This window comes from Gadus chalcogrammus, chromosome 3 (assembly GCF_026213295.1).
Source record: "Gadus chalcogrammus isolate NIFS_2021 chromosome 3, NIFS_Gcha_1.0, whole genome shotgun sequence".
In the NCBI taxonomy this organism is placed as follows: domain Eukaryota; kingdom Metazoa; phylum Chordata; class Actinopteri; order Gadiformes; family Gadidae; genus Gadus; species Gadus chalcogrammus.
In genome coordinates, this window is record NC_079414.1 from 7,198,156 (window position 1) to 7,219,348 (window position 21,193).

The 21,193-nt window shown below is 51.6% G+C and overlaps 1 protein-coding gene across 6 annotated transcripts in view; it reads right to left on the reverse strand.

The window, feature by feature from the left end:
• Positions 1-381: 381 nt before the first annotated feature.
• Positions 382-21,193, reverse strand: part of LOC130379089 (lysine-specific demethylase 4C-like) — a 30,841-nt gene continuing 10,029 nt past the window's right edge. For 2 of the 6 annotated variants that reach the window (XM_056585682.1, XM_056585683.1), the window contains exons 8-22: positions 20,997-21,134; positions 19,873-20,066; positions 19,118-19,383; positions 16,850-18,813; positions 16,429-16,540; positions 14,356-14,537; positions 13,710-13,959; positions 10,862-10,938; positions 10,317-10,372; positions 10,098-10,206; positions 5,646-5,840; positions 5,046-5,252; positions 4,106-4,225; positions 3,026-3,118; positions 382-2,531 (exon numbers count right to left, since the gene is read on the reverse strand). In XM_056585682.1, the coding sequence (XP_056441657.1) occupies positions 2,379-2,531; positions 3,026-3,118; positions 4,106-4,225; positions 5,046-5,252; positions 5,646-5,840; positions 10,098-10,206; positions 10,317-10,372; positions 10,862-10,938; positions 13,710-13,959; positions 14,356-14,537; positions 16,429-16,540; positions 16,850-18,813; positions 19,118-19,383; positions 19,873-20,066; positions 20,997-21,134 (4,116 nt within the window). In that variant the 3' untranslated portion in view covers positions 382-2,378. The remainder of the gene's footprint in view (positions 2,532-3,025; positions 3,119-4,105; positions 4,226-5,045; positions 5,253-5,645; positions 5,841-10,097; positions 10,207-10,316; positions 10,373-10,861; positions 10,939-13,709; positions 13,960-14,355; positions 14,538-16,428; positions 16,541-16,849; positions 18,814-19,117; positions 19,384-19,872; positions 20,067-20,996; positions 21,135-21,193) is intronic. The other 4 variants (XM_056585684.1, XM_056585681.1, XM_056585687.1 and 1 more) reach the window with 4 other exon arrangements.

Sequence of the window (21,193 nt, forward strand, 5' to 3'; positions counted from 1 at the left end):
GATCTGTGCTCTTTTAAGAAAGCCCTTAATTCTCTTGTGAAATGTGTGCTTTGAGTTTTCTTGATGTTGTGTGCTTATCAATAGACATTTTCACCATGTGAATGAGGCTTTATAGAGTTCAGGAATGTCAGTGGCTTAATAAGATAATGCCTTTTACTGGTGATCATTAGGTTGAGAGTTCGAATCCTGATTAGAGCATGCTGAACATGACATTCTGTCATTGCCAATCATTTAAGAAACACAACATTAAACAGCACCTGAAATTCATCAGGCAATCAACATTCCAAATCATTCGTTTCCAAGAATCGGACTACCAAGACACAGTACCGCATTAGGGGAACTTCTTCGTTAACCATTTTCCTTCATAATTAACAGTCAAATTTATATTTCTTCCGTTAGTGTTCTTGGTTTAATTTCCCCAGAATTTCAAAGATATTTCAGGATTATGCTTTTAAGAAAGCCATTAATTCACTTGAGAAATGTGTGCTTGGAGGTTTCTGGGGCAATAGACATTTTGACCTTGTGAATGAGGCTGCAGTTCAGGTTTATCAGCGGCTCAATGGGATAATGCCTTGTACAGGTGATCCTTAGGTTGAGATTTCGAATCTCGATTATAGAATTATGAACAAGCTGAACCTGACATTCGGGCATTGCTTTGCAGCTCACCTGAAAGCCGAGGCACAGTATTTCATTAAGTGTAACGTCTTCATCAACATCTTTCCTTATTTGTCATATTTATATATCCTCCATTAGTGTGTTCTTGACTTGTAATTTTGCTCGGATGCCGCTAATCACCGCTTGCAGTTATATTTGTCATTGTGTGATGCCAGAGACCCAATCCCTGTGGCAATCTAACAAATTTAAATGGCCTCACTCCCAATACAGTATTTACACTTTAAGGAGATTTGGAGGCTAATTATCCTGAATGTCATAGCTATTTTTTTGCGATTTCCATGATGGACTTCTGACGTAACATTATACGTTTAACAGTCAAATGAAATCCCTGCCTGGACACATTTACTTCTCATAAAAGTGATAGTCCAATAATTAGACAATAAAATATAAAAAAAATGACAGCCGACACAAATTATTTAAAAAAAGCAAATATGGATTTTTTTTTATTGTTTAATGGCAGTTACCAATATTTCGTCTATATAGCAAGCCCAAAAATAAATACAGAGATTTAAATAATTCCAACAGTGTGTTTCATAAAACACAGACTGACAGTAGTGATTCATTTTGACTTGTGAATAGGGCAGACATTAAAACACTATGCCCAACTCAACTTCCTTCCCAAATAACTCTTCCTGGAAAGTTATTATTAGCAGGCTGTTCGATTGGACATGAAGATTCAACATCTTAATGTTCAATGGCGACTCATGTCCTTTGATGTTAAGTTATTCAGCCATCACAAGCAGTAGGGATGACAATTTACCATGCGGACACGTAACAGCACCACATGGAACGAAAGTACAACAAGCAAAGTGCATAAATATAATTACAAAATAAAACCAGATCAGCAGAACCCTGCCAAAAAAGCTACAGTAGATAATCTACTTAGAAAAATCCCAGCTCTTGAAATGTGTTCATTTACAGAGGAAAAAACATGTGGTTGTGTCGATTAAAAATGGTGGCGTGACAAAGTTGTGTTTGATTTTGTTTGCTTTTATTCCCTGACAAATGTGATCATAATGCGCTCTGATCGACTTCGGCACCAGAGTGGCCGTCCAGAAAGCGACCCAGGACTCCTGGTCCCTTTAAGGGTGTTTAAACCTCCAACCCCTGATCCCTGCTGCCCACTGCCCCACCCGTTATCCTTTGGGTTTTTGATCATGCAACTCAAAACGACTTGACTACAAAAAAACACTTGAATCCTTGGTGCTTTTCATGATTCCCGCCGCCCTGATATGAAACATTATGGCGGTGGCAAAGCGTGACGATGTTATCCATAGCCGCTAGAGCACAGCCGTCTGTTCATCCAGCTGATCCCACGCTGAGCCTGATAATGCTGGAACTACCTAAACACTGATCCATAACAATGGATAACCAACGGCCAGTGCAGACCGTCTAATCTGATTCTCAATCTCAGTATGGAGCAGGAAAAAAACCAAAAAACTTGATTTAAGGAGAGGGATGGTAGTACAGACTGCCTCAGCCTTTAACACTGTGCATAACCTCTGTGGTGCGGACATTAGAGATCCTAGGCTCCATCCTAGCGGCAGCTTCGCACACACACACACACACACACACACACACACACACAACCCCCCCCCCCCATCCATCGATCACAAATCCCCTCTCTCAATTCAGTGCATTCATTTGTCGTTGATCTGCAGATTAATCCAACCCGTCCTTCTTCCTCCTCATGGTGGTCTTCCTCACTTGCCCTTCGGGCTGCGTGGCTCCCAGGAGCTCCTGGCCGACAGAGCCACGTAGTCCTTCTGGAAGCGGGAGTTGGGCGTGCGCTGGCGCTTCCTCTCCACCTGCGTGGTGAAGAAGGTGTCCTGGAAGCGCATGCTGGAGGCCGTGGACTAGAGACACACAGGAAGGAGGGGATTACACCAGGAAGCCAGTCCCGTCCTGTCCGGCCATGGAGAGCTAGGGCCCAACATCATAGATATGATGGGTAGTGGAAATAATATCTGGCTTGGTACAATAAAAATAATCCTACAACAAAATGTAAATTGATTGGCCGCACACTTTTTTTTTTTTTTACATAAAGGTGAGCGTTGAATTCAAACTCAAATCTAATTGGCCAGGGTTTAACACCAGGGCGCCGCTAAAAATGCAAACATGTCACCCTGCTACTTTTTATGCAAAGCTGTCAATGCGTTTTTCGAGAGGGTCACACTCCCAAAAGAGGTCAAAGCCACTGAAGTAGAGCATTCTGTACAAACCGTTTAGCGCGGTGCACATTCCCAACATACAAGAGCGCTGGTCATTTCACACCCACCCTGATCTGAGTCAAGGCCGGCCGGGAGTGGGAGCTCCCTCTCTAAAGCAGACCGCACGGTCGGACACTTACAAGTCTTCCTTTCACCTTTTTAGGCAGGTCTTCTTCCAGGGTGTACACATCCTCCCTCTTGGCAAGAACCTGGGAGCCATCTTCAAACTCCACCTTGGGGGGGCATACAAGCCGGGGAGTCATATTTCAGCCATCTTCGACACTTTATCTCCCCTCTGGTGACGTTCACATTTCACTGCCTCTCCTTTTACCGCCAGGTCAACGGTGATAAACCCACCTCGTCTTCTGCACTTTTCCAACGACCTACATTTCACGGCCCTTAGAAGCCGAGCCTCTTAAAATGTTCCTACCGGAAGCACACCTCCCCGTACAATGGAGAGCTGTTCCTTCCCACTTGGCCCACTTCGCCTCATAAGTGTGCACGGCTCCACGGTGTGTGTGTGCGTCACGGGGCCAGTTGTGCATGTCTAATGGTTGACGCCCAGCCCCACTAAATAAAGCCTAAGTGGAAGCAGCAGCAGCCTGTCTTTCTGCGCGGTGAATATTTCAGTGAGTTTGAATAATGCAGATTGTCGTCCTCCCTCTCTCTCCCCCCCTCCCCCCCCCCCCCCCCGTCCCCCACAGGGCATATTTGCCGAGCTCTTCCTCCCACTCTATTGATGTCCGTCCTCCAAACATCATCCAGCCATGTCCTCAGCACCACCAGCTATCTGCTCTCTGTTCCTCTCTCTATACATAGACCTGGGGGGGAGCTGACAACAGGCAGCAGTGGGAAGTGTTGTCAGTTGAGCTGGTTTGAGTTCTGTGTCCCTTCTGGGCCCCAGGCTTCCATCTCCTTCCTCCTCGATGACGTCGCCGGGTTAACCGGTACAGTGGATCAAATATGTACGCAGCTCCCAGCTCCCCCGCTCCCCCCCCCCCCCCCCCCAGCTCCCATCTTCCCCCTCCCCCAACCCCCCCCCCCCCCCAGCTCCCATCCCCCCCCTCCCCCAGCCTCCCCCCCAGCTCCCATCTCCCCCCTCCCCCCCGGCCCCCATTACACTGGAAAAGTTCCCCTGTAAACCCCAGATCGGGCCGTGTGTTTGCAGGTGTGTGTGTGTGTGTGTGTGCTTGTGTGCGTCCGGCGTGCGGGGCTGGTACCTGGTACATGTGGGTGGTGTTGGACCCCAGGTACTTGGCTCCGTAGTAGAGGCCGTCGGGCCACTTGACCTGCACCGCCTCCCCCACCTCGGGGGGCCCCAGGCTCACACAGTCCCGGCTCTGTGGGGAGAGCAGCAGAGCTAGGGCTCAGCGCACACTGGGACTGGGCTCAACGGGGAGAGGATGCTATTGAATTCAATAGGTTCAATAGACTATTAGTGTCAGTCACAGCAGCTGTCAGCGCCATTCTGCGGCAATTAAACAAAAGCTCATTACCGCTCGCCTGACAAATCCCTCTTCTTACCAGGGAAGGTTTACAATCCTAAATTGGTGTGTATTTATGAATAAGGCTGCATGAATTAACGCTTGTGTGGTGTGTTTGCTTGTAGTAAAAGGCTGAGTGAGACAGTGATTGTGTGAGTGAGGTATTGATTGTGGGAGTGAGTGAGACAGTGATTGTGTGAGTGAGACAGTGATTGTGTGAGTGAGACAGTGATTGTGTGAGTGAGACAGTGATTGTGTGAGTGAGGCAGTGATTGTGTGAGTGAGGCAGTGATTGTGTCAGTGAGGCAGTGATTGTGTGAGTGAGGCAGTGATTGTGTGAGTGAGGCAGTGATTGTGTGAGTGAGGCAGTGAGTGTGTGAGTGAGGCAGTGATTGTGTGAGTGAGGCAGTGATTGTGTGAGTGAGGCAGTGATTGTGTGAGTGAGGCAGTGATTGTGTGAGTGAGGCAGTGATTGTGTGAGTGAGACAGTGAGACAGTGATCATATGAGTGTGTATGTTTTATGTGTGCGTGTGCGTGTGTGTGTGTGTGTAGAGGGTGTTATGCGTGTGTGTGTGTGTGTTATGTGTGCGTGTGTAATGTGTGTATGTGTAATTTCTTTGTTCAGGGTGATAAAACGGCAGTTCTGCCTGTGCGTGCATCGCCCGGGGGCCTCACCACGATGTCCTCGGGGTAGGTGTCGTTGGAGAAGGAGCCGTCGTCGAACATGACCTCGTAGAAGGCCTGCGAGCTGACCTGCGTCACCCTGCTGCTGTAGTAGCGCAGGTTCTTGTGTTTGGAGATGACCGTCTGGCCCAGGGAGATGGCCGCCTCGCTGGCCCGCTGCTTCTGGGACACACAGGGCAGACGGCGCCGCTCAGACCGCTGGGGAGTTGTGTGCGTGCGTGCGTGCGTGCGTGCGTGCGTGCGTGCGTGGGTGCGTGCGTGCGTGCGTCGGATTTTGAGTCTTGGCATTTAAGAATAGTACTTAGCATCGTGTAGCGTCTTATCCGAGCTATCTTTATTGTGTACGGGGAATGGGTCAACCTAGCAATTGTTAGTGCTGGACACCTGTTTCTATGAACATCCTGACGATACCGACGGCGATATATTGTTGCATCCCTTTCTTCTGAAAATGTTCTTATTGTAAGTGGCTTTGGATAAAAGCGTCTGCTAAACGCCCTAAATGTAAAAGTGGATCCAATTAATTTTATCAATGAGAGACAAAGAGAGCCTGTGCAGGCAGCTCCCCACGGAACCCCTCCTTTTGTCACTCACCGCAGCGGAGCTCCGTGACTGGTGCCGGTGGCAGGTGATGGACACGACGTAGGGCCAGTCGTCGGGCTCCATGGTGACGCCGGCCGCGTGGGCGCAGGTGACGTGGAAGGAGGTGGGGCAGCGGCCGTAGGAGCACTGGATGCAGGCCCCGGCGTGCCGCTTCCCCGAGCAGCGCTTGTGGCAGTAGGTGCACTTCTGTGGAGCGGCCGGAGAGCGGCGTTAGAACTGCGCCCTACAGACCCTGCAGGGCGACCCCTTGCTGGAAAGGGGTGTCCTAATGAAGACACTGCCACTGTCGAAATACACTCATTCAATGCTCAATAACGAACCAGGAAACAAGGCTTAATCCCGCCCCCTTTCAGTTGTTGGTTCCCGGACCAGCCTCTGGTCCGTCCCGCCCCAGAAGGGATGACACCTACAGCTACAGATCCATGCAACTCAACCACTCTGACATATTGAGTTAGATGGACATAGTTAGTGTCTTTTAAATCCACTTTGAGACCATTTGTTGAACGTTTAGGCAAATAGTCTGTCTGCCTATTCATCACTTCTGTAAGGGGAGAGCCGCTGCCTTTCAGGCTTTCCAACATGTCTATGTATCCGGTCGGCCGTGGCTACACCTTGGGGTGGCGGGACTGCACCTTGGGGGGGCGGGACTGCACCTTGGGAGGGGGCGGGACTACACCTTGGGGGGGGTGGGGCTAACCCCCTAGGACGTGATTGGCCGTGATGAATTATAGCCGCAGGGCCAGGTAATGGAGACCCAGTGAAGAGGGGCCGCAGCACCAAGACACCATTCCCCAATTCCAGGAGAAAATACCCCGGAGATGTAGACGCTGATGGGTCAATTTATTCTGTTCTGTTATTGGATTCAGTATAAGAGAGAGTAAGAGCTGGGAGAGAGACCATGGGAGTGGGGAGAGAGAGTGGAGAGGGGCAGAGAGAGAGAGAGAGAGAGAGCGAGAGCGCAAGAGAGCGAGCGAGCGAGAGTGAGAACGAGAAACAAGGAGAGAACGACAGCTGGGCAGAAAGCAAAGAGGTCGACTGAGAACATGTTATTTTGCTGCTGCATTACAAGAGAGCTGTGGAATTGGAGTCGACCAGACGACCTCATGTGAGGTCACACATCCACCAGTAGGGCGGCTGGTCCGTTATTAGATTCATTTCCTCCTCAGTTCGCCGAGTGATAGGCAGCTGGCAGCAACGGCAGTGGAGCAACGGCAACTGCACAACAAAATTGCTGAACAAACACAATGTTCCCCCATGTTCCTGCACGCGCATTCTGGTGTTGCTGTACCAACCAGCCCATCAAGTCTGTTTCCCTCCACCACGGCCTCCACCACCACCCCCCCCGCCCCTCTTATTTCCTCCACCGCTGGACAAGGAAAAAATGACGACACTCCCCCATTATAGCACATCTCTCCCCTCTCCCTCTCTCCCCCTCCACAATAAAATATCCTCTGCTCTCTCTCCCTCTCCATATTTATGCATCCTTCTCCTGGCAGTAACTCCTTGGAGACCAGCAGATGTGTAAATGGTAAACAATGCTTAGTGTAACTCTGCGTTTAGCGTGGCGAGCATGGCGCCCGTACCCACAGGCCCAGGATGCTACGGCTGTAAAGCGGATTTCAAGCGTTTGCGGTCTGATAGCGAGGGTCCTGGCCTTGGGCAACCTTTTCATTTTTCAATCGTTCCGTACGAAGGTGCCTAAAAAAGTCAACCATTTGGGGTACTTGGGGTTTTCCTAAACTAGCTGATCTAATCTAGTGGATTTAGCGTTGATTCAATTATACCCCTTCAAACGAATTTGTGGAGGCAATTGCGATTAGGGTATCAGTTGGGCCTGTCTTCAGATTATTATCCATCATTAAAGCGTGCCATTTTATTTCACCAGCACCATGTTTTGCAGGGCAGCCCAAAAGGCTGGTAGGCTTTTCAAACTTGAAGTACAAGTCGCTCATTCTGGCAATCTTTCTTGAAAATGTGGATCCTCTGGGGTCAGAGCCAACTTTTTAGACTCCTCCTCACTGCGCACGGTGAATAAGTAAGGCAGCGTTTCAGGGAGGCCATTTCTCCACACATACAGCGTTGGAGTGAGTACTGGTCCGTGGTTCAGATCACATCCATGCAGTTTGATCAGCAGGACGCACGTGTGCTGTTGATGTCTTCCCCGTATGGGAGCACGGGGTGGGGTTCATGACGTGGGAATATGTGATTAGTCTAGTTGTGTGCACGTGTGCGCGTGTGTGGCCCCGCGCTCCATGCCTGTGCAGTCACTGGGTTGCTTTTGAATTCTGGTGTTGAGCCATGTGTTAAGAACATTCCCACAGTAAATTATGAATGTGTGTGGGAGTGTGTGTGTGTTAGTGTGCGAGAGTGCGGATGTGTGTTTCCGCGTGTTGGTGGTAAATGATGAATGAGCTGGCCCGCCTGCGCGGACGCCGGGTCCAGGCCGATGTTTTTGGGCACGTGGCTCGCTAAACGCAGTTTAAAGAAGAAGCAGGAGAACAACTGGACACGGCCAACAACAGACGCCTCACACACACACACACACACACCCCATTTACTAAACACACTGGGCTCCATCACCCGAGGCGCACACGGTATGAACACGACGACAGCGTCCGAGGACGGACCACTGTGTGGGATTCGTCTCGTCCCTAAATGTCCTCATCAGTCAGTGTGAGTCTGTGACAGCTCTGTGGGTGTGTGTGTGTGTGTGTGTGTATGTGACAACTGTGTGTGTCTGCGTGTGTGTGCGGAAGTGTGTTTCTGACAAGGGGACATGGAGTGGAAAGTGCTGAGTGAGGGTTTGGGGGGAGTTAGTGCCTGAAGACAGAGTGGTCCATTTACCGGAAGCACAACATTGACCATGAAGGACGGACCAGAGGGTATCCCCTCCCCCTCCCTACCCCCCCCCGTCCCCCCCATCCCTCCCTCCCCCTCCCGTCCGCTGATTGTTCTAATGTGTTGTGGAGGTGGCGGGCGGTCCATGACCAGCATGAGATATAGGTTCTTTGATGGTCATTGTCGGGGGATACAAGATGAGAACACTGAAGTCTATTCTGCCGTGAACCATGTTGACCTAAAGAAGGAATAAGGGAAGGAAAACAGACACTGCCCTCATGAATAATATATAACGAAAACACAGGATGTATATTATCTGAGAGCAAACATGACTAAGGGGTGAAATTATAGATGCCCCGGCGCAGAGCCATTTTAGCAGTAATTTCAAACCCTCAGAAAGAATCATGTATATTGCCTTTTCGACTATGATTTACTCTGTTCAATTTCCCTGATTTTGGTCAAACCAGCACTTTTGGGAGAATATGAGCCTTCAAAGCCTCTGGAAACGCACGGCTGACAGTGAAACATGAGCTGCATTTGTGGTTCCCTCGTTCCGTTCCCATAACGCAGCCCGAAACACACACACACACACACACACACACACACACACACACACACACACACACACACACACACACACACACACACACACACACACACACACACACACACACACACACACACACACACCAACACAATTCACCGAGGATATTTTCATTGTATCCATGGCGTCTAACTAACGCTTCTTGTTCACATGTGTCAGAGCTGCCGCACGCAACGACACCTACCGTGAGAGAGGCTCCCGGTCAACATCACGCTAACACGTAGCATGAATGCTCACCAGGGATGTCTGGGTAAATATTGGCCACCCTCTCACAAGCCAGCGTTAGCCCGGGTGATCGTCTCTCCTCATCGTTCTGCTGAGCTTTCCAGATGCCCGCAGCACAGAGCTAACTATAGTGTCAACGTGTCAGGTCTGCTGATCCACTCTGCAGCTCTCTCGTCTCACACACACACACACACACCTAAAAACCAAGCTTAAATGCACAAACTAATTCAATCCACGGCCAAATGCATGACACACACATGCCCCCATGTGCGTGCACACACACACACACACACACACACACACACACACACACACACACACACACACACACACACACACACACACACACACACACACACACACACACACACACACACACACACACACACACACACACACACACACACTTCTACCCACCCACCCACCCACCCACCCACACCCACACACACACACAATTCTACCCACTCGTGGTAATTATCTAGTTTTGATTGTGGGCATGTTCGTCTCACATTGTTAATTAGAGCTGCTAACACTTCATTAATTAGACTGAGTCCTCAAGGACGTGGGGAATTCCTACACTGAATTCGCTGGCGTGCGTGTGTGTGTTCCGATGCTTGTGTGTGTGCGTGTGTACCTATGTGTGTTTGTCTGTGAGGGCATGTGTGTAAGTGTGTTCCTAGGTTTGTGTGAGTGTGTTTGTGTGTGTGTGTCTGTGTTTGTTTGTGTCCGTGTGTGGTTGTGTCTCTGTGTGTGTGTGTGTGTGTGCGTGTCCTTACCAGGCGGTATCTCTGCAGAGGGATCATGCTGGTGTCGATGGGACTCCTCTTGGCCTCGTGGCTGAACCTCGCCTCTGGCAGAGCTATGGCGCACATCACATGGGCCCACCTGCACACACACACACACACATTCATAAACACACACATACCTTAGCACCTGGGGCTCAGAGGAGAGCCACTCGGAGTGATTGCTGACAGGCGGAGTCTGAAGCATCTCACCGGTCATCTGTGGTTCTCTTCAGCGCGCCGCCCCGGAGGTTACAGAGGCAGCACTCCTGTGAAGGACAAGGTGCAGGAACAGGGGATTCAGGGCTGAGGGACCACCGACACCACTTGGCATAAGAGAGACAGTCTCGGTCTGCTCTCAGCCTATTCAAGTCATTCCTACCCATGGCTCTGTTTGCTAGACTGTAGGTGTGTGTGCTTGTATGTGTGCGTATGCTTGGGTAATTGGGTCTTTGTTTGTGTTTTTTGGGTGTGCACGCTTGTGTTTGTGCTTGTGCGAGTGCTTGCATCAGCGTTGCCTGTGTGCGTGTTTGTGTGTGTGTTTGCATCAGTGTACTTGTGTCTGTACTTGCATGTGCGTCCATGTTCATCTGGGGAGAACGCAGGGTGAGGGTGTGTGTGGGTGCTGGGGTGAGGCAGTGTGTGTGTGCTGGGGTGAGGCGGTGTGTGTGTGTGCTGGGGTCAGGCGGTGTGTGTGCTGGGCTGAGGCAGAGTGTGTGCGTGTGTGTGTGTGTGTGTGTGTGCTCGGACATGCGTACCGCGTTGAAGCGCTCCGCCGTGCAGCGGTCACATGACCACTCCTCTCTGACGTCCTCTGCCGTGACTCCGTAGCAGCCTGAGAAACAACCACGGGAAGAGAAGTTGAGAACAACATCTGTGGGAGAACAACTATTATCCCGCCTACGGGCTTGAGGAACGAGCTAATGAAGACGAGAAAAACCAACAACCGCGCTGCAAAACCAAACTGTCGAAGATGGCGAGAGCGAAGCGTCAGCCCGGCCGTTTAACGGCGCGACGCACGACTGCGGCCAGGGACTCAAATATTCCCCCTCCATTATGAGGCAACCCGTTTCAATAGGGGAGCAAAGTGGACAAACACGGTCACACGCAAACGCCACATGCCATTTCCCCACCACCAAAGTTTCCACGGTGCCGTCGTGGTTCCCGCTGCTCGGTGACGGGCCGGTGGCTCTCCTCCATGCAGAAGATCCCGGAGGCGCTTACTTATGTGGTGATGGAGGATCGCTGTGGGTGGGCTATCAGGGCTGTGTGTTTATAGATATTGATGCTAATTCCCGCAGTGGCTGCGCAACAACCCGACGAATGAAAAACAAGGCATTTCTTTGCGAGATAAACTGTGTGCGTGTGCGTGCATGTCTGTGCCTGTGATTGTGTGTGTCTGCGCTGCCTGCTTCGACCAAAGGTCCACAGATGCGACCCGTTCCTCAAGTATATCCTTCAGGGAGCGACGTCGTTCAGAAACCCGGCCGACAAGGATCAACGATAGTCAACCCGATAATAACACTGCCAGCGTGAACCAACACCCGCCGCTTCCTGTTTGCGCGGGAGCGTTTAGAGGGGGAAACGCCGCGCGCGTGATGAGGGGGCACCGCAGTGAAGTAAAGGAGATCACTTTCTAATTTGGCAACTCCTTAGAACCAACAAACGAGGGCCTTCAGACATGCACCAAAAAGAAAAGTATCCCCATGCTCTTTTCTTCATTTATATGAAAGTAAATCAAAGAAAGCCAAACTATGCATGCCTTTACCGCACTCCCGCTGACCAAAGCCAACCTCTGGAAAGAAATAATGGAGCTAACCTCTTTTCCTTTCAAGAGTTCAAATAACATTGCAGCAGGAATACGATATTTATTGTTAAGGTCTCAAATCCAAAGCTGTGGCTTTTTCAACAATGTCAGAAGATCGCACCCACACGCACACGCACACACACACACACACACACGCTTGAAATGTGTCCTAGCTCTGGACATATGAGGCCCTGTAGATCTAGAAATGAGGGATACAGAGCAGTCAACACTAAGCTGCTGGCCTGGGACAGTGTGAGAACAGATTACTGGAGAGAAACATTTCTAGCATGTGTGCGTGTATCTGCATCTCTGATAGAAACCAAGAGATTAAGATATTGGTTCAATGTTTTGGGTGGGGGGGGGGGGGGGAGGAAGGAACAGAGCGACCTGAGCCGAGTGAATAATAAGGAAATGTTTTGTAAGCGTGTGTGTGTGTGTGCGCTGCACCCTGGGCTTGTTTTTACTCGCTGCGCTTCTGAGTGTATGTGAGGCCTTTTTTTTGGTTGCAATCTGCGGCATTGGCCCTGTCTGTTGGACAGGAAGTGTTCGTGGTAAGACGGAGGATTCACCCTCATTCAGCTGACGGGGGGAATAAAACACTGCGGACCGCAAAGAGATGAGAGGTACGTGGGGAGGGGGAGAGAACGGGGCTGGAAAATTGCAGGGGGGAAAAAAGCCGGAGCTTAAACCCGCTGAACTTGTTACATCGACGGTGCAAAATGTACCACTACCGCTGGAACTTGGCACACCGCTGGATGAGCGGTCGCGCGCTCCACTACACGGAAAGGACTGGGCCTGTCTGAGACGACGGGCAGATGTTGGGAAGATGGGAGAACCAGTGGAGCGTTGTCCCGCACTGCTTTGAGCCACTCTTTCGATCCAGTTTACACTAAGCTGTTTAAATGGGTCTTTTGTTTCTCCGCTGGATCAGAATAGATGCTTTCCGATAAGCTTTGCTTTAACAATTGAGAGCATATGTGCGCATTAACATGACTTATCATAGGTGATAAGAGGTCTCTTTCAGGATACCCTCGAGACTGGGAAAGTACATGAATATATCATTGAAATGACATTCACTTGATATATGCTGGTGCATTTTGCCTCGTGAGACCATCAGGAAATTCGGGTTTGCGTTTCGCCATAAATATGTTTGGCCTTGGCTGGGCAGCCATCGATTTCCACATATGGACGCGACCTTAAGTTTTTCTAAAAACCCAGCAAATCAGATTAAATAACTGAGTGAGGCTCTTGTCGGATGCGGTTGGAAGCAGAGCAAAAAACCTGTCTTCTGAAAAAAGCCTTATGCGCAAATATTCTGTTAATCTTTTAACATTGTTATTCTCTCCACAGCACTCTGTCGATTGCCACCCTTTCATCAGGCCCCGCCATCGTTTTAGAAATGACACGCACCCCGCTGCGCACCATGTTAAAACGTGAACTGAACCCCCCCCCTACGACTGCATGGTCCTAGCTCTTGTCTCTCTCTGTGTGATTGTAATGCTAAGGGGCTGGAGGCCAGAGCGGCCTGCAGAGGGAGGCAGAGTGAGACCCCCAGGGACCAGAGCGGCCTGCAGAGCGAGGCAGAGTGTGACCCCCAGGGACCAGAGCGGCCTGCAGAGGGAGGCAGAGTGAGACCCCCAGGGACCAGAGCGGCCTGCAGAGCGAGGCAGAGTGTGACCCCCAGGGACCAGAGCGGCCTTCAGAGAGAGGCAGAGTGGGACCCCCAGGGACCAGAGCGGCCTGCAGAGAGAGGCATAGTGTGGCCCCCAGGGGCCAGGCCGGATGCGCGGGGCCCTTACTTGCGTGGACCTGCAGACAGCAGCCCTGGCAGGAGAGCAGCGCAGAGGAGCCGTCCTCCTGCAGCCGGGGGTTGGTGGGGGTTGGCGGCCCGTTCTGCTCCCGGTAGGAGAAGCAGATCTCCGGCACCAGGGGCTTGGTCCTCCTCAGACCCCCGTGGTTGGGGGGGCCCGGGGAGGAGGGGTCCTGGAGCGGGGCGGCGTGGACGGCGGACCCCGGGGAGGACTTGGCGTCCTCCGCTTTGTCTTCAGCCTGCGGGCGGTCGAGACAGAGGAGGGGGGGCGTTATCCACAGAGCAGGGTTGTCGCTGACTTGTGGGAATGGGTCGGTCTTCAAATGGTAAGCCGCTCTGTGGTCCTCCGAAATGATTCACTACTTTAACGTCCGGCAAATTATCGAGCCAAATAAATACTCCGATTTTCAACTAGAAGTTATATTTCACAATTTCTCATTTTTCGCGAAAAAAAAAAAAAAGAGGGGCCATTTTTGGGCTGTTCTTTTAAAGACAACGCACTCTGCCGCTGACTCTCCAATCTGATCTGTAGCACCTTTAAGGGCCAAAAATGGAGGTGAAGGTTTATACACCGAGAGGCACAGGTGATGATTATCAGGCATTGAGAGTTATCAGAGTGCGTGCCCCCCCCCCACCTGGTAGTAGGCCATGAAGAGCGTGCACACGGCGCAGTGCGGCTGCATGGTGGCGGCGTTGGCGTTGTACTCCTTCTCCGCTGTGAAACACGGCTTCCTGCTCTGCCACAGGAAGAGGAGGGGCTTAGCCCAGAGCTCCATTTCCTGTTCGCCGCCGTCGGCCGGGTTGACGTCCATGGGCTCTGAACAAGGCCGGAGGGAGGAGAAGGGAGAGAGAGAGAGAGAAAGAGAGAGACGTTAACAGAACCTCTCAAACACACCCCAGTAGACCCCTCTGTGACGGCCCAGCGATGACGACTTAGGATTGAAATTAAATCAATAAATAAATCGTATCGGAACACATAAGACATTGAAGCCTGAAGGAAAATCCATGGCTGGAGAAATGCTGGTGTCGGAGTGCCCTTGGGACCATCTGTGTTTATCTGCACCTGAAGAGAGGCAGACACTTCTCTTTCGGTCTGGTGTTTTTTGTTAATTGAGTCCCTAACGGTGAGTCTGAGGCCAGGATGCGCCGTGCATATCGAGTGCCGGAGAGGCTGTGGATCGCCCGGTCCCCCGTGCACTCCTGTAGTGTTAGTAGGGTTAACGCTTGATCAAATCCACTTCCCATCATTTGGGGCCGATTATCAAATGAGTCTGAAAATGTAATGATATGAATTATATTTTCAATGAATCTACACCCGCCTCTTTAACCGAAAGACCGATTGTTGTCATAAAAATGCAGACACGGAGCATTAGATGATCATTCCATGGTTATATTTTGGAATAAACAACTAAAAAGGACTGACCAACAGGATAATTAGCCCGTGTGTGTGAGCGTGTGTGCGTGTGTCGGGAGTCTCTCTTGGGACACAGTGCATGTGTATTGGATGTTCCTTCTCAGAAACCATGAGGAATGTGACATCCATCACTAGGTCATGGCGCGGTCACATGAACTGTGATATAAATCTAATCCATGTTCATGTGCACACTGACGTCAGACGGATAATTTAATGAGAAAATAAGATTGGGGGGAAAAATAAGGCAGACTAGTTTATTTCCAGAGGTCAATGTGCTATAGCGTGATTTTGATCTTTCAACAAATATAAATGCACACACGCATAACTCTTTACAAAAATATGCAGGAACGAGTCACGGATAAGAAGCAAAAGCCCTGATTTGAAACATTACTCACATAGTAGAACGTGGAAATATGCTCCTTTGAATTTGCTTATTTTTCCAATAAAATAATTTAAAGGAGATCCATTTTCTCATAGGGGGAACAGTGAAATGTGCCCAACAGTAATATTTTTCTACTCGAGTACCACCCCCACCACTGAAAGAAATACAGAGACCAACTATCCATTTATAGCGAGATAGAAAGATAACCCGTCACCCCACAGGCAAACCCCAGTGTTAAATGTGCTATAATATCTGGTAAAAAACTATCAAAGTTACAACCTGATATACACCTGGTTAAATTGATTTGCCTTGCACGATTCAGTCAGAAGTCAGTTAGTAGGCAAATGTTTTCCCAGAACTGTCTTACCAAAAACAAAAGAAAATATATACTTAAAATAATGTACAGCCGCTATACCTAAGGTCAAAAGGAGTACAGACCCTGGCCAACCACCATCCAATGTTCACTGGGCCAAGCACTCTGAACCTTATCACAAACCCAGGTTTCCACCCGGCTCACTGCGTCCCCCTCGGTTTGAGGGGATGTGGGAGCTGATCACACGAGATCTCTGAACCGTTTCTAGACAACATCAGTAACACATCAGCAAATGAGGCTTTGTGTCCTCGGCCTGTACTCCCTCTCTGTTATGGTAACGTTGTTTTAAACGTTTACTGCAAGGTCGAAATCACAGTGCAACTTGACTGAATAATTAACGACATACAGTCCAGATTGGAACGCGATTCTAGCATAGCCACAAGTACCAATACCACAACTCCCGACACAGTGCCAAGCAGCTGTGTCTCCTACCGCCACATCTCCCTACCACACATTCTAACGCTCCCCACAACCAAGAGAGAGAGAGTGTGTGTCTGTGTGTGTGTGTGTGTGTGTGTGTGTGTGTGTGTGTGACCCACCATCGTCACTGGTGGTCTGCTGCTTCACAGCAGTGGGCACAGCCCTCGCCGTGGGTTTCCTCAGAGGATGTCGCCAGCTCTTACTCGTCCTCTTCACGGATTGAGCAGGGTACTGGAACACAAAGCAGCACAACACATTGTTGTCAAACATCAAGGTGGGGTGTGTGTGTGTGTGTGTGTGTGTGTGTGTGTGTGTGTGTGTGTGTGTGTGTGTGTGTGTGTGTGTGTGTGTGTGTGTGTGTGTGTGTGTGTGTGTGTGTGTGTGTGTGTGTGTGTGTGAACTCACAATAGTGTTCTATCTTGTGTTCTTTGGTTAGTCCCATGGACAACACAGCAAGTAGCAGCAGTTTCCAATATTTGTATATGAATCGACCAAATGAAATGTTGCAAAAAAAAGCCTGCTCAGTTTAAAAATACTCACCGGACAGACCTCTCCAGGTTCCAGCCTCACATCACACTGCTCATAGTCACTCATGCAGTCTCCCTCATCTTCCTCCTCGTCTTCCTCCTCCTCCTCCTCCTCCTCCTCGTCCTCTTCCGACGATGGGGATGACTCACTGCTACTGTCCCCCCGGGCGCTGCTCTGCTCCTCTTCCTCCCGCCCGTCCCCCTCTCCCGCTATGAAGGAGACCTGCTCCGCTGCACCCGGAGTGACGGGACCCAGGCAGCCCGGGGCACCGGCCGTACCCGGCTCCCTGCGCCCTCCCTGGGCCCCCATCGCCTCCGCGTCCCCCCTGCAGGGCTCGTACTCCGCCGCCAGCCCCGGGGGCTCGGCGGTGCCCACCGACAGCAGCGAGGTGGGCTCCAGCTGGGCCCAGGTGAGAGCCGCACCCCCTTCTTCCTGATTGGCCGCGTCGCCGTCGGGGCGGGGCCCGTCGGGGTCCGTGACCTCCTTGTACTGGGGCTCGGTCCACATGGTGTAAGGGAGGTTCTCGTGGGCGAAGTCGGCGTGCAGGCTCTGGATGAGCACGGCGGGGCTCGGGGAGGTCAGGTTCTTCCAGATGCTGCTGGAGAAGGGCTTTGGCTCCTCGTAGGGGCTCGATGAGTAGCCGGACGACGAGAAGGCGCCGGGCTCGAAGAGAGCGTCGTCCATTTCGTGCCCGAGCCTTTGCAGCTGCGGGGGGGCCGAGAGGACTCTGTGGTCGTGGCTCGAGACGTTGGGCATAAACGAGTCGGTGCCGAGCAGGATCGGGGCTTCGTCTGCGGCCGCACGGTGCTCGGAGGCCGCGGGCTCTGCTAGTTCAAACGGGAGCTCTGAGACGGCGGCGCCGTCTCTGAGGCTGAAATGTCGTAACGTAGTGTGGGCCCTCCCCGCTGCGACGGCCGGCACCGCCGTCTGCATTACCACATCGGCCGCGCCGTCAGCGGCGGCAGCAGTTCTTAAGTCAGCAGCGCTGCCCGCGGTGGTGGGGACCCTGGGACCCCCGCCGTCACTCGCTAGCCGCTCGCGCTGAACATCAGGCTCAGAAGGCGTGCGAGAGAGCGCCGCCGCCGTCGTCACGTCGCCCCCGGCGAGGTCCGCCTCAGCGAAGTCCGCCGGGAGGTCCGCCGGCGTTTGGCGCCTCAGCAGAGGCGCCCCCTGCTGAGGTGGCCGCGGCGGGGACGCCGTGACCTCGCTCAGCCCGGCGTCGGCGTGCGTCAGGGACGGCATCTCCTGGGTGAGCACTGGGGGAGCGGGGCCGTTCTCGGGCCCCTCTGCCGGCAGCTCGGGAGTGAGGAGAGGCGGGAAAAGGTTTTCCTCTGCCGCCACGCCGTCGGGGGGGGTGAAGTCGGGGGGCCACGGCTCTAGGGGCGAGCGGGGAGAGCCGCGGGCTGACGCCTCCCTGCCGCCCTCTGCCAACGCGCCGTTATAAAACGCCCCTGCGGTGCGGTGTGTGTGAGCGGTGGTGGCAGCCGGCCCCTCAGCTTCGAGGGCACCCTGCCGATCCGCCCCGCCTCCCTCTTCCTCAGTCCTCGTTCCGGGTCTAGAGGCTCCCTCGCTGGGTGAAGGGCCCGACGAGTGGCTGTCTGAGTGCAGAGGATGCAGCCACACCGTGAGGTTAGCCGCCGTACGGGGGCAGGGGGCCGCCGGGCGGCTGCTCTGTGGGCTAATCCCTCTGGAGTGGTCCCGAGGGCTGGCCAGGTCCCGCGGTCCAAGAGGGTCTGAGAGGGCCGCCACAGACTCACAATTGGCTCTTTTAGCGGTGAGAGGTTTGACCTCTGCGACCGAGGGTCCTTTGGGTTTACTGGGAGCCACGGCGATTACCGAGGGGGCTTTCTCACACGGAGGGCCGGAGGGGTGAGGGGGGAGGGAGAGAGAGGTTTGGGATGGCTCTGATTTACAAAGGTTGAGTCTGTCGCTCTCGACCCGGTTCACCTTGACCACACACATCTGTCTGCAGGGGTCTGTTGGGAGGGGGGGATGGAGGAGAGGAAGAGAGAGATAGCATGGTAGAATTAACGGATCTGCATTCAAGTCCTAAACCAAACATGCCCCTTTTGCTAAAATATTCAATTAGGATAACACTGAGACACAAGGCTTCACAAGGGCAAGAAAGGCCCATTAACAATTTGTTGAAACCAGACAGACAGACAGACAGACAGACAGACAGACAGACAGACAGACAGACAGACAGACAGACAGACAGACAGACAGACAGAGAAGGCCTGAAACAATACATTCTGGTGCCAACACCAGTCAGTCTCTTACCAGGGAGGCGGAGAGAGTTCTGGTGGTCTTCCTCCTTCTCCTCCTCCTCCTCCTCCTCCTGCTCCTCCTCCTCCTCCTCTCCTGGCGTGCAGGTTGTGTGTTGCTGAGATCGGCGTACCTTGGGTCCCAGTGGGCCTCCTGCTAGACCTCTCCTCCTGCTCCTGCTGCTGCTGCAGCCGCCGCCGCTCAGGGCTGCACCTCCTTCCAGGCCCGGGGGCTCCTCCGTGGTCCTGAGCCGCTTGGAGCGAGTACGGGAATGTGTGGTACTGGGCACCAGGGGAGAGCGGGGAGACAGATGGGTTAGTGCTGAAGGGAATTCAAACTCAAAGCCTGATTAACACAGAAAAGCGGTTTTAAGAGAGTGTGGACTGGAGTGATTTGGCGGATGAGCCCACTTGACTTTTAAGACACATTTTAAATGGGCCAATAGGTCGACGCTGCTTTATCTGCAATAAAAGGTTGCGCGTAAAAAGTGTCAGGGAGTACGTTTTCCCCAATAACATTGCGGCTTATAGTGGCTAGCACCGGCTAGAATGAACGGCTTCAAAAGTGCTTGTTATGGTCGACTCTAATCAATACCTCCCGTACTAGGAATCCGGGCCAGCCGTCTCCAGTTCATTGGGATTATGGGTGAAAGGTGTCTTGCTCAAAGGCATCAACCAGGGGCAGCAAATGGATTAGAAGCCTTAAACCCTGCGGGTTCCGGCCCCCAACGCCTGATGCACGGCCCGCCCTCCACGCCGTCCGGTGCCTACCTCTTATTGGAGGGCTTGCTCTTCTGGCGGCGCTGCAGCCAGGTCTGCAGCTCGGGCGTGGTCCTGGGGGTGGCGGCGGTGTGGTCTATCTGCGTGGGGTCCTTCCCCAGCATCCAGGCGGGGTAACGGTCGGGCTGGAAGCGCTTCACGAAGGGCTCCATGGAGATCTTCACCATGTCCTTGCTGCATGTGCACTACGGGGGATGGAAGACACGGTGGAGTGCACAGGGTCAGGCTATTGGATAAGGGGTCAGAACAGTCTCAATAATAATGAATGCACAGAGAAGGATTCACAAATGGATTTTGTGATTTATATATAAATTAGTCAATTCTCACAAATATATTTCAATGCACACACAAATGGATATCGGTATGTATAAATGTAAAATAAATCCATAAATAAAAATAAGTTTCACAAACACATTTCTGATCCATACACAAATGTGTCTTGACGCAGCTTTTACTTCTTCGCCACCTAGAGATTGTTATGTATGATCATTAAAAAAAAACATGTTATTTCCCAAAAACATTTGACCAAGGGAACCGGGAGACTCGGAGGCTGGACTTATTCTTCAGAAGTCGGAACTGCAGTCATGTGATTGGCTGCAAAACGAGGGAGGCATCTGATTGGCTACAGAGAGTTCCTTGTTGAAAAGAAATTGCAAATATTTTTTTAATTAATATATGTATGGATTTATATTACATTATTTAAAACAAGACACATTTGTGTGTGGATCAGAAATGTGTTTTGTTTATGGATTAATTTTACATTCATACATACCGATATCCATTTGTGTGTGCATTGAAATGTATTTGTGAGAAGAGCGTAATTTATATATAAATCACAAAATCCATTTGTGAATCCTTCTCTGTGCATTCATTATTAATGAGACTGTTCTTATCCCACAATTGGAGCACTGGTTCACAGCTCTGCTCCCTTGTAGGTGCGATGCTGACGTGAAAGGTCAAGTTAATGGGAGTACAATGACTGTACGAGAGCAATCCTGATGTTTGTTTTAAGTTGCATTGTTTAAAAAGGTTTAGATGCGGGAGCCGTTGAAGAAAAAGAAGACAGAGAAGAAGGAGGAGGAGGAGGAGGAGGAGTGACCCCAGCCGAGTGTTACCTGTGTGGCCACCTTGCCGTAGTCTATCCATCGGAGACTGGCGAAGTTGGTGGACTCTGCACAGTTGAAGCCGTGGTTGAAGCCAGCGTGGTAGCCGTAGGGGAACGTCACCATGAACTCCCCTGCCTCCTGAGTGGTCTGATAATGACCATGATGATGGCGGTGACAAAAGCGTGCGAGACCAATTAATAAATGGC